General features: G+C 46.6%; 1 protein-coding gene across 1 annotated transcript in view; it reads left to right on the plus strand.

Annotated features, from left to right (window-relative positions):
* tyw1 (tRNA-yW synthesizing protein 1 homolog (S. cerevisiae)) overlaps positions 1 to 1,085 on the plus strand; it is a 154,524-nt gene extending 153,439 nt beyond the window's left edge. The window contains exon 16 of the mRNA XM_038814048.1: positions 259 to 1,085. Coding sequence (XP_038669976.1) covers positions 259 to 477 — 219 coding nt within the window. The 3' untranslated portion in view covers positions 478 to 1,085. The remainder of the gene's footprint in view (positions 1 to 258) is intronic.
* The last annotated feature ends 12,679 nt before the right edge of the window (positions 1,086 to 13,764 follow it).

A 13,764-nucleotide genomic window follows, 5' to 3' on the forward strand; every position in this document is an offset into this window, starting at 1 on the left:
CCCAATTTGCTTTGCAGTACTTTGCACATTCTAATCAATTGGAACAGGGGCAGAAAGTCTGCAGAACCCACCAAAGATAATGGCCGTGTGATCTGTTATTACTTCATGATCTGGGGTGACATATATCAAATTCCAGGAATTAGTAACTAACACAACTCAAACTTGAACACTCTGAAACAGAGGTTCATTGAAGATTTATCCAACCCCTTTTTCACTTGAGTGTTTGTATTAACAGAGATTTGCTTTTCTTTGTTTTAGTTCAAAGTGAATGGAGAATGGTGGACTTGGATAGACTATGACCACTTTCAGGACCTCATCAAGGATTATGAGGAGAACAATGGCACCAAGATAATCTCTGCGGAAGATTACATGGCAAAGACACCAACTTGGGCACTCTTTGGAGCTAAACAGAGAGGTTTTGATCCTGTTGATACTCGCTTCTTGCGGAAAAAAAAGAAGGACATCTCAGGTTGTTAAGCCTATTGAACTGGACCTGTGCATGGTGCCTCAGGAATTCAGCCGAGATTGTGCACAGTTCATATTGGTCTTTAGAGCAGTTATGTATTAATGTTTTAATGGATTTGAGTTTCAGTGTAAATGAAAGAATTTGCCAAACCACGCACAGGCAGAATAGGAACCTACATGCATTGCAGTCAGATGATGCAATATATCCTTACCCTAAAGAGCTGTCAATTTATAAAGATACATGACAATGTAATCAACATAACTGTCTAAATTAGCTATGGCCTATCGGCCACAATCTGGCTGACTAAGCATCTGTATCCAGCTCGTGGAGTCAGATTTTAAACTATGGCTAAACTCAATGAAGAATTCAGCAAGGATCTACTCCTCCAATCACAGACAGGTTCTTTCCCAAGTCTGCTACTGACCAGCTCACCAGTGAACCAATGCAGGGGAGAAACAGTCTCCGATCGGAAGAGCAGATGACAGCATGAAGGAATCACATTTTTTTAAAATTTTTTTATTATAAATTTAGAGTACCCAATTCATTTTTTCCAATTAAGGGGCAATTTAGTGTGGCCAATCCACCTACCCTGCACATCTTTGGGTTGTGGGGGCGAAACCCACGCAAACACGGGGAGAATGTGCAAACTCCACACGGACAGTGACCCAGAGCCGGGATCGAACCTGGGACCTCAGCGCCGTGAGGCTACAGGGCTAACCCACTGAGCCACCATGCTGCCCTGGGAATCACATTTCATAGCGTGGCTGTCTTTGCCACTATCTGCGTTCTCTCTCTCTCTCTTTCACCATACCATGCAAGCACTGCCCCCTAAAGGGACGCAGAGTTCATGATGGCGAAGCAGGCCGGGAAGTCCACTTGGATTAACAGTCGCAGCATCAGTGCCCTATTGGGGCAGCTGGAGTTCCAAATAGGGCAGAGTGAGGAAGATTGTCTGTTTGTGTGTGTATGTGGAGTTTTACCAACTATTAATAACATGTAAGGCTCAGACAGAAAGCTGGCATGTAATTCTCTAGTTCCACAGACCAGTTTTCTCATCGAAACTTAAGCCTCTGACAAAAAAAACTGAGTGTGCTCCACAAAAACAAATGCAAGGTTATTGTTAGTTAAACTCAACTCCACAGCTTAACCATGGGTCCCTCCCCCTTCCCTGGTGACCAGATCGTAGGACACCGGAACGTAGGCCCGTCGAGCCTGCTCCACCACTTAGTATGATCAGGCTGATTGGACGCTTTAATGTCTGTTACACCCACTATCACCATAAATAGGACATAGGACTTAATCTGTCTCTGCTTCTTAATCTAAAAAGCAAAAAAGGTTAATGTTTAATGTAGTACCAAATGTTATCTTGCCGACATTTGCTCACAGGCTCTTTGAGTGAGAAATGAAATGTGACCCCCCACTTAAAAAAGTTGGACAAGCCTGATCTAAATCGTGTGCATGTTACTGTCATAGTTTTCATTTTATTGTCTTTTATTCAGCTTTCCTATTTTTTTGTTATGTCTCCACAAAATTACCTTCATCTGAGTTAGTGGGCTCTCCCTGTTATTTATTTCTTTTCAGCCATCGCCAACACAGCTCTGCAACCTAACCTCAGTGTTGGTAGGCATCAGAATTGGAGGGATAGTATCCGATTTTCCCTTTCAATGATGTGATGCAAAGCTGAGGACAGGATCGCATTTCACATATTTGACCTGTCTATGTTGGAAATGGCTGTAAATAAATAAACACCAGGGACAGCCCACTAACTCACTTATAAAATTCACTGTCAGAAATGTCATCTTCACAGTGAATAATGAGTTGTCATCCATTGTCTTAACATGACATGTTCCTTTATTTCCTAGTTAAAGTTTAAACTTTTTAAAATTATGATTGTAATAACTTGTATACAGAATGTGATAATAAATTTTGATAGTCCAATTTTTATACTTTAACGTTGCTGATGGTAATTCAGCGATCAAATGGCAGTCATGGAGCCATACAGCAAAGAAGATGGGCCCAATTTGTCTGTGTTGGTACCTGTGTTGTAGAGGCTATGCAATTAATCTCACTATCCTGCTCTTTGCCCATAGCCACTGCAAATCCTTTTGCTTTTCATCTCTTTATCCAATTCCCCTGTTGTAGCTGATCCTTAGTTAATTGTCACGCAGTGCATAATAATCTATAATCTGTACCTGACTACTTTGGAATACTCATTGAATACCTATTGAGACCATTGGAGATATTCTGCAAGTACTGCAGGATGTGGACTGTATGCATCTCAACTGTTGTTTTCACTTTATAGATTTTCTTGCTGATCCTCCCTGCTAGATAGGATAAACTTCTGTCAGGAACTTGTTTTTTTTGTTCTCTACCCAGTTTCACCAGACAAATGACTGTTTTACAGAACAGTCCCAAAATTATACACACTTGTGGGGGAAAAAAAGATCCATTTTAATTTCACTGCTGCAACATGGTAAAACATTTGGTTTTATTATTTGAGTAAAGTGTCCATTGTATTGTGATGTAATTACTACTTAACTGTGATATTTGCAAGTACCCTGGAAAGCCCATTGCAAAAACCAAGATAGGAAATAAAGCAAAGTGCCAAAACACTGGGCATTTATAAGGAGAAAAGAAAGGTTAGCACTCCTGGATTGGACCCTTTGAACCACGTCAGTATGGAAATTTAAGCAACAGATCACAGTGTAAGCACATATTTCCCAGAGACTGATTAAAAATATGTTGCATGTTGTATATTGCAGCACGGTAGCACGGTGGTTAGCACTGTTGCTTCACCGTGCCAGAGATCCGGGTTTGATTCCCAGCTTTGGTCACTGTCTGTGTAGAGTCTGCACGTTCTCCCCGAGTCTGCATGGATTTCCTCCCCGTGCTCCGGGTTTCCTCCCACAAGTCCCGAAAGATGTCCCTTTAATAATAAAAATAATCTTTATTGTCGCAAGTAGGCTTACATGAACACTGCCATGAAGTTACTGTGGAAAGCCCCTAGTCGCGCATTCCGGAGCCTGTTCGGGTACACAGAAGGAGAATTCAGAATGTCCAAATTACCTAACAAGCACGTCTTTTGTGATTTGTGGGAGGAAACCGGAGCATCCGGAGGAAATCCATGCAGACACAGGGAGAACATGCAGACTCCACACAGACAGTGACCCGAGCCGGTAATCGAACCTGGGACCCTGGTGCCGTGAAACAACAGTGCTAACCATTGTGCTACCGTGCCACCTGTTAGGTGAATTGGATATTAATTCTCCCTCAGTGTACCCAAACATTGTGGCAACTAGGGAATTTACACAGTAACGTCATTGCAGTGTTTTTTTAAAAATGTTTTTATTGGGTTTTTTTGGTATCCCCTGTGTATCACTCCCCGCCGGTTTTCCCCTCTCTTTTCTCACCCCTGATTCCCATTGTTGTTGCTCCTGCCCTCCCCAGTCCTTCCCTGTGACCCCTGGCTCTCCTGTTGGGTTTGGTTGTACTTTCCCATTTCCTCAGACTCCCCCCCCCCTTCTTACCTTCTGTGTCGTGACAACTCTTCCTTTGTCCTTGGCTATCTAATTGTTATGATGTGGAGATGCCGGCGTTGGACTGGGGTGAGCACAGTAAGAAGTCTTACAACACCAGGTTAAAGTCCAACATGTTTGTTTCAAACACTAGCTTTCGGAGCACTGTCCTTCCTCAGGTGAAGCTAGTGTTTGAAACAAACATGTTGGATTTTTTTTTTTTTTTTTTATAAATTTAGATTAGCCAATTATATTTTCCAATTAAGGGGCAATTTAGCGTGGCCAATCCACCTACTCTGCACATTTTTGGGTTGTGGGGGCGAAACCCACGCAGACACGGGGAGAATGTGCAAACTCCACACGGACAGTGACCCAGAGCCGGGATCGAACCTGGGACCTCAGCGCCATGAGGCGGTTGTGCTAACCACTAGGCCACCGTGCTGCCCTATGTTGGATTTTAAACTGGTGTTGTAAGACTTCTTACTGTACCTAATTGTTGGCCACAAACAGGTCTCTGAACAACCAAGTGAATGGCTCCCACGCTCCGTGGAAGCCCTCTTCCGACCCACAGATGGTGAATTTGATTTTCTCCATTTGGGGAAATTCCGACACGTCGGACAGCCAGTCTGCAGCTTTAGGCAGTGCTGCTGACCGCCAGATGAGCAGGGTTCTACGGCAGGCGATCAGGAAGGCAAAGGCAAGGGCGTCGGCCCTCCTCCCCATGAAGAGATCTGGCTGTTCTGATCCCCTGAAGATTGCCACTCTCGGGTATGGCTCCACCCTCATCCCCACCACTTTGGACATTGCCTCGAAGAAGGCTGTCCAGTACCCAGCGAGTCTGGGGCAAGACCAGAATATGTGGGTGTGGTTGAACTTCACTGCAGCGTTAATGTAAGCCTATTGTGACACTAATAAATATTATTATAAAACTCTCTGTAAAAGGTTTTGTTTCATACTTGCTAGCCGAGCAGTTCTCACAGTCATAAAGGTTTACAGCACAGAAACAGGCCCATCAGCCCAACCTGTCCATGCGGCCCAGGTTTTAACCACTAAGCTAGTCCCAGTTGCCCGCCTTTGGCCCATATCTCTCTATACCTATCTTACCCATATAACTGTCTAAATGCTTTTTAAAAGACAAAATTGTGCCCGCCTCTACTATTGCCTCAGACAACTCATTCCAGACACTCATCACCCTCTGTGTGAAAACATTGCTCTGCTGGACCCTTTTGTATCTCTCCCCTCTCACCTTAAACCTGTGCCCTTTAGTTTTAGACTCCCCTACCTTTGGGAAAAGATGTTGACTATCTTATCTATGCTCCTCATTATTTTATAGACCTATAAGATCACCCTTAAGCCTTTGGCGCTCTGTTCAAGACATTTGTATCATTCTAACCCCTTAACAATATTACTGTTCACAACATAACTATAACATTATTTTGTTTATTTCTGGTTTTCGAATGAATTACATGTTTATATTTTTGAACAGCAAGTGCAAACAATATCCTTGAGGAAGGTGGCTGAGAACAGGTATACTGCAGTGTGAAGTGACTGAATAATTAATCATGATTGAAGCTTATTAACATTTAGCCCTAGGTTAATTTAATTAAGCAACTCTACTAAATTCAGCGTACATCTTGTAATTGAGCTTAATTCCTCACAGCCAGAGCCCCAGCAAATCACTAACACTCACTTCATGTGTTCTTGAAGTGTTTAAATGACCACAGTTCAGACCATCTATTAAGTAAAATAGGGAAAATGTTAATTTATTTCAGATGGAAAGCAATATGCAACATGCCACATATTTTTCCAGAACCTAAAATGAACTGAGTATGGTATTTCAGCTACAACTTATTTTTGTTTTGAGACTTCTGGTGGCAGCCATAGTGTAAACAGTCGCACATTTGGCAGCTCCCGCTCGAGGCTTTTTTTTCTGACCTTTTCTCCGTTCAGAGGGTGGATGGGTGGCTAAAAAAGGTATAGGGCTTGCCAGAGGGAAGTCTTACGCCAGTGGTTTTTAGACCCGCGGACCAGAAGTGGGTCATGAAGAAGGGAGCATCTGGAGCAGGAGAATCTTTGTGCGCCCTAGCTTAAGATGGCAGAGGGTGCAGGGCCTGTGCTGCCTACCCAATGGTCGCTGGACCAACTGGTGGACTTCTTCAATGAGAAAAGGAGAGAGGCCCAAGGCTGTAGACCTGTTGAAGTCTGGAATTGACTGAGTGGAGCAGAGTTTGGAGTACCAGGGTCAGGCCATCCGGAAAGTGGCGGAGGCGGTGGGAGGGGGATACGAGGAGCTTTGCTGGCGGCTGAGGTGGGAGTAATGCGAGATACCCAGAAGTGGCTGCAGGAGATGGTAGAAGTCCTTGAGACCCGCTCCCGGAGGCAGAACTTGAGAATTGTAGGGATACCTGAAGACATTAAGGGAGCAGACCCTGCCACGGTGTGGCAGGAATGCTGGACAAGCTGATGGGAGAAGGGGCCTTTGGCCGGCTACTGGAGGTCGACCAAGCGCACAGAGCCCTAATGATTAGGCCAAAGGTGAGCCAGCCGCCGGGGGCAATGGTGGTGCGTCTACACCGGTTCCTAGATATGGAGAAGATGTTGAGATGAGCGAGGAGATGCACCTGGGAGGGATGTGCGCTGCAAGTGTATCAAGACCTGGACCCGAATCTGGCAAAGACGTGGGCCGGGTTTAATCGGGTGAAGTCTGCTCTCTTTAAAAAGGGGGTGATGTTCAGGATGTTGTACCCGCCTTGCCTATGGGAGACCTTTAATAATGAAGAGCACCAGAGGAGGCCGTGGAATTTTTGACTGTGAAGGACAATGAACTCCAGGTGAAGGAGGACATTGAATTGTGGAGGAGGGGTGTGGAGATGAATCATTTTCCTTTTGTTTCTGGTTCTTTGGTAATTCTGGTATATTTTGGTTCGGTTGGCGGTTGGGGAACTATTCTTCTCCAAGGTGTTTTTAAGCGATGAGGGGGAGAGTGCACCTTTTAGACTGTTGGGGTTTTTTGTTTTTTCTTGTTGCACTGTTGCGAGGTGAGCAAGTGGAGGAGGGGGGGGAAATCATTAGGGGTGGGGGGGTAGGAGGCTGGGGCACCTTGGGCAAGGAGTGCCAGGCTAGCTGGGTAAGCTAGTTAATGGGAGCACTGTGGGGCGATGATCAGGTGGTTAGTTAGCAGAGGGGGATGGGGTTGTTTTGTTGGGGGGAGGGAGGGGGTGCTGACGAAGGTGGTGTTGCTGTGGTGCTATATGGGAGGGAGTAGTGACGGACATCCGGGGGTTGGCCTGGAGGGTTGCATGGCACAGTTGGGGAGCTGGCCTAAGAAGGGATGTCGTTGATATCAGCGTGGGGGGGGGGGGGGGGGGGGGGCGTGCCCTCCGGCCAGGCTGGTGTCATGGAACGTGAGGGGGCTGAATGGGCCAGTCAAATGGCCGCCTGTTTTCACACACCTGAGGAATTTGAAGGAGGGTATGGCCTTTTTGCAACAGACAAATCTGAAGATTGGGGACTAGACAAGACTAAGGAAAGGGTGGGTAGGCCAAGTTTTCCATTCAGCGTTGGATATGAAGACGCGTGGGGTGGTGGTGCTGGTCAGTAAGCGTGTGGCGTTTGAGGTGGGGAATATTGTAGTGTGGGAGGTTCATGATGGTAAGTGGGAAATTGGAGGGGATGCCAGTGGTCCTAGTTAATGTCCCAAATTGGGACGATGTGGAGTTTATGAGGCGAGTATTGGGGAAGATCCTGGACCTGGACTCGCACCGGCTCATTATCGGGGGGCAGCCCGATATGGTCATTGATGCGGGGATGGACCGGTCGAGATCGGGGAGAGTGTCGGCGGTGGCAAAGGAGCTGAAGGTGTTTATGGAACACATGGGGGAATGGACCCGTGGAGGTTTGAAAGGCCAAGCGCAAAGGAGTTTTCATATTTCTCCCATGTGCATAAGGTCTACTTGCGGATTGATTTTTTTTTGTGGTGGGTAAGTCGTTGCTGGCGGAGATGGTGGATTTGGGATATTTTGCAATCGTGGTCTTGGGCCACGCACCGCATTGGGTGGACTTGCGAGTGATCAGGGTGGGGGCGCCCGCAGTGGAGGTTGGATGTCGGGCTGCTGGCAGAAGAGGTGTGTGTGAGCGGGTGGGGGCCATCATCCAGGGGTACGTGGAAGTAAACAAGACGGGTGAGATCTCGACCGCCATGCTATGGGAGGCACTCAAGGCAGTGGTCGGGGGAGTTTATATCCCTTCGGGCTTGTAGGGAGAATGAGGAGCTGGCGGAGATGTCAAGATTGGTGGATGAGATTATGTGTGTCGACAGAAGGTAGGCGGAGGCCCGGGAGGCCGGATTATTGAAGGAGAGGCAGAAGCTCCAGATGGAGTTTGGGCTGTTGTCCACGAGGGAGGCAGTGGGGCAGTTGCGTAGGGCCAGGGGGCAGTGTACGAGTGCAGGGAGAAGGCTAGCAGGATGCTGGCCCACCAGCTCAGGAAGCGGGAGATGGCGAGGGAGATTGGCAGGGTAAAGGACAGCAAAGGTGAAGTGGTATTGGATCCAGTGGGGATGAATGGGGTGTTTGAGGAGATCTCTAGGGGGCTTTATGAATCGGAACCCCCAGGAGGGAGGGAATGTGGGATTTTTTGGACAGGTTGGAATTCCCCAGGTAGAGGAGGCCAGGAGCTCCCATTGGATTCTTCAAGGTGCTGGAGGATATGGGGGCAATGCAGGCAGGGAAGGCCCCTGACCTGGACGGCTTGCCAGTAGAATTTTATAAAACGTTTTTGGGAGACCTGGGACCCCAGCTGGTAAGGGCATTTAATGAGGCGAGGGAGAATGGTGAGCAGGCCTCAATATCTCTGATCCTGAAGAAAGATAAGGATCCGGAACCGTGTGGGTCCGACCGCCCAATATCACTATTGAATGTTGATGCCAAGTTGTTGGCTAAGATTTTCGCCTCGCAGATTGAGGATTATGTGCCGGAGGTTATGGGGCGAGCAGACGGGATTCGTAAAAGGGAGGCACATGTTGGCCAACATCAGGCGCCTGTTAAATGTCATAATGATGACCCCAAAGGGACAAAATCTGGAGGTTACGATGGACGCGGATAAGGCCTTTGATCGGGTAGAGTGGGAGTATTTGTCGGAGGTATTGGGGCGGTTCGGGTTTGGGCAGGGGCATTGGCCCCTCGAGTAAAGAAGGCGCTGTTGAAGCAGGGGGGGGGGGGGGGGGGGGGGGGGTTCGCCGTGCCAAACTTAATCAATTGTTATTGGGTGGCGAATATAGTCAGAGGAAGGAAGTGAGTAGTGGGGGAGGGGTTGGTATGGGAGTGGGTGGAGGCAGTCTCGTGTAAGGGTACTAGTTTGGGAACACTGTTGACGGCACCTCTGCCATTCTCGCCGGCCAGGTACTCCACAAGTCCAGTAGTAGTGGTGGCTCTGAGGGTGTGGGGGCAGTGGCGACAGCCCTTGAGGCTTGAGGGGGCCTCGGTTTGGGCCCTGATCTGTGGGAATCACAGGTTTGCTCCGGGTGGATTAGATGGGGGGTTTCAGGATTGGCGGTGGGCGGGGATTGAGTGGTTTGGGGATTTATTCGTGGAGGGCAGCTTCCCGAGCTTGGAAGGACTGGTGGAAGTGCATGGGTTGCCTGGAAGAAATGGGTTCCGATACTTACAGGTGCGGAGAAAACAGATGCCGTTCTTTCCTGATCTACCGCGCCCGGGGTTTGCAGGACAAGGTCCTATCGAGAACAGAGACTGGAGAGGGCAGCGTGTCTGAGATATATAAGGAATTGATGGACTGGGAGGGTGCCCCGATAGAAGTAGTTAAGCGAAAGTGGGAGGAGTAACTGGGGGGTGAGCTGGAGGCTGGGCTATGGAAAGAAGCTTTGAGGAGGGTGAATGGGTCCTCTTCATGTGCCAGGCTGAGTCTCATTCAATTTAAGGCAGTCCACATGGCGCATATGACAGTGGCTAGAATGAGTAGGTTCTTTGAGGGTGGAGGATAGGGGGCTCGCGAATCATGGGTGGCATGGTTGCACAGTGGTTAGCACGATTGCTTCACAGCTCCAGGGTCCTAGGTTCGATTCCCGGCTTCGGTCACTGTCTGTGTAGAGTCTGCACGTTCTTGTGTCTGCATGGATTTCCTCCAGGACTCCGCTATCCTCCCACAGTCCAAAGACATGCAGGTGGATTGGCCATGCTAAAGTGTCCTTAATGTCCAAAGGAGTTGGGTGGGGTTGCTGGATTACGGGTATGGGGCGGAAGTGTGGGCTTAACTGGGGTGCTCTTTCCAAGGGCCGGTGCAGACTCGATGGGCTGAATGGCCTTCTGCACTGTAAATTCTATGTCTATGTTCATATGTTTTGCGCCTGCCTGAAGTTGGAGGGATTTTGGCAGGGGCTCGCTGATGTGATGTTCAAGGTACTGAGGGTGAAGGTGGTTCCGAGTCTAGAATTGGCAGTGTTTGGAGTGTCGGAAGACCCGGGAGTCCAGAGGACGAGAGAGGCCAACGTTCTTGCCTTTGCCTCTCTGGTAGCTCGGAGACGGATCCTGTTGGGGTGGAATGGCGCAATGGGTTAGCATTGCGGCCTCACGAGGCCGAGGTCCCAGGTTTGATTCTGGCTCTGGGTCACTGTCCGTGTGGAGTTTGCACATTCTCAGCGTGTTTGTGTGGGTTTCGCCCTCACAATCCAAAAGTGTGCATGCTACGTGGATTGGCCACACTAAACTGCCCCTTAATTGGATAAAATGAATTGAGTACTCTAACTTTTTAAAAAACGGTGAGGGTTGGGGGGTGGATAAGGGTTAACAAGAAAAAGTGGAGGCAGAGAGAGTGGACGTTATGGTAGGGAGGGGGGGCGGGCTGCGGGTGTTGGTTACTCACTGGGTTACAATGTAATCTGTTTGTTATCTGTTCTCTTTTTGATCTTGGTTGTGGTTGTATTTGATTATTTATTTATAAAATAACATTAAAATATATTTTCTTTAAACTTATTTTTGTTTCCACGATATTATGTGATTGTATGAGGAACCTAATTGAGTTTGTTATAGAAGAAATGCTGATTGACTATTTTATCCAAACATTAAAAAGGCATTAGAAAGATAGAGAGCAAAACCAGCTCAATTTAGTCTGTGTCTGAACAATATTTCAATCAGAAACTTAAAAATGCAACTTCTACTGCATTGCAGTGAGATTTTCTATTTCCCAGTCCTACCACCCTATGGCTCTAAGTGAGATTCATAAACCTCATTCTAAATGAATGGCCTTATTTTGCTCTGTAAATTTTATGATGTAACCGCAAGTTATTTTTTCGTACTCCATTTTCCTATCATGTTTTCCCATTTTATCCTTCACTGCCTCTTTGGGCTATCTATCCCATAAGTGTAATGTACTCAGACTTAAACTTTTCACCTCTATTTTCTAAACTTAAAACCTGTGTGCCTCACGTTAGAACTTGTGACAATCTTGAGCATCTTGTATGGCTCAATTATTCAAACTTTCAAGAACCCTGAGAAATGCCTCCAATGAAGTTTATGGTCTCGAGAATGAAAAAATGCAGTCTCTTCAATGTGCCCTGATTGCCACATTCAAGACATCTGAACATCAATGCAGCCCATTTGATTCAGCTATGATACTGCCTACATTTTAAAAATATATTGCCTGCTGATGGTTCCACAATTTTATTCAGTTACTGCCAACCCGTAAAGACCAAGGAGCTTCCAGGGCCCAATCTCAGTCGAAGTTGAATTGGCAAATCTCAGTAGGGGAAGCTGTAAGTGCAGAACAAACATCCTCATAAAAAAAAGTCAGAGAATGATATTTTTGTGGGGTATTGGTTGCAGCTCGGCAGATCCGAATACGTCTTCATAGCCATATGTAGGTTAACTGCAAGTCTTTATCGACTCTGAACTATTTACAAGTATACAGTAACGGGTACATCTCCATGCTTCCTGGTACACACGGCTCTCTCCAACGACACACTGACCTTGGGTAGGGGTGATTTGTGTTCTGACATCACTGTGTAGATGGTACTGTACTCAGTCATACATTAACCCTATATGCGCTAAACTTTTATCCTACATATTACCCCCAAATATTTATCCAATGTATTTTAAGTGATTATAATTTTCCTGATGGCTTAAATTGCTATCGTACATTTACGTTGTCATTACTACATTATCACTAATCACCACCTCACCCCCACTCCCAAACCCCCTTTCCTTCAAGTTTTTGAATTCAAAAATTCAGATGGTCTGGAGGCCAAATAACCCTTCAATGTCTTGATCGCAGTAGTGTCGGAGGAGTGCTAGACTGCTGCCGGTTCTTTCTGTAAGTTTGGAGGTTGTTCTGACATCGAGGTACATTTACATCCCTTTTCTTCCATTCTTTCGTATTGAACCCCACTTGGTCGGTTTGGCTCTTCCGCCAGTCGGTGGTTCCAACCCAACTCACTTCTTTGGGGATGGACAAACAATGTGCTCATCTCCATTTCGTTCCTTTCATTCCTTCCTTTATATGGGTTGTCGCGACATGCATTGTGAAAGATTGTGTTTCAAAAATTTTCGTTCCCACTTGTTTCACAATTACCCAAATTTGAGTACTTCTTTTCCAGTTGTTCTTTGAGCTTATGAATCATTTCTATTCCACTCAACAACTACTCTGGTAAGTTGAGTTGCATTTCTTTCAGAGTTACCTGCAAAGCTCATATAAGTTTAACAACTTCGCCTAGGCATTGAGTTCTGTTTGGAATCTTTTTTCCATGGTCACTGACTGCTCCTTGGACTCTTTCAGTTCACTCATCAGGTTGTCAAACCGCTTCATAGAATTATTCTTATCTGCTTTCAACATCTGGACTTGCTGTTCCATTTTGTGTATCGCAACCTTCTCGTTGTTCAGGTTGGACCGAAGTTCAAAAATTTCATCAGCTTTGGTTGTTAATTCTGTTCAAGCAACTGTTCTGCTCCATTAACAATTCTTTCTCCTGGTTCATGCATGTTGAACGATGCTTACTTGAGACTTCTGATGCTTGAATCCGGTTCTAATTGAAAACCTTTGTTAGATTTTCTTCTAAAAGGTCGTAATTTTTAACGTTTCAAGTCCCCCTTATAGTGTTCTACTTATTGTGAGCAACATTTCAGTGTTCCCATCAGTTCTTGTTTTTTCTTTACAAGCTCATCTTTCGTCCGTGAAAGTTGGTTCTCTACACTGATTAGTTTTTTTTCAGCAGAGTATAATTCCTTTGCACTATCCTTCAAGCTCACACTTCTGCCAATTGTTTCTGAGACTCTTCATGTTCTTCTATGAGATATTTTACCTGATCTTGCCATTTTAGCTTCTCGATTTTCATCTCTTCATTTATATCCTTGGAAAATAATGTTTCCCACATTTTCCTCCAAATGCCCAAACATTTTCTTCAGCTCTGTGGTCTGTTCCTTGTACCTTTTCACTTCCTTCGGGAATGTAGCCCATTTCTGAATCTTCTGTGCCAAATGGTTCTTCAGTTTTTTTTCAAGGCCTCAAATTCTGTGGGCGCAATTCTCCGCAAATGTGGCGAGTCGTAAAGGCTGCCGTGAAACTGGCCGTGTTTCACGGCAGCCTCCGCGCCCCCTCCCGGGTCCCGATTCTCCCCCCTGGGCGGGGCTAGCAGCGCGGCCTCGTGAATCACGGCATCGCGGGCTTAGCGACCATCGCTAAGCCCGCACGCCAAGTGTCACGGCGGCTGACGCGCACGATGACATCAGCCTCGCATGCGCGGGTTGGACGGCTCCAACCCACGCATGCGCGGATGAC

This window comes from Scyliorhinus canicula, chromosome 12 (genome assembly GCF_902713615.1).
Source record: "Scyliorhinus canicula chromosome 12, sScyCan1.1, whole genome shotgun sequence".
NCBI lineage: Eukaryota > Metazoa > Chordata > Chondrichthyes > Carcharhiniformes > Scyliorhinidae > Scyliorhinus > Scyliorhinus canicula.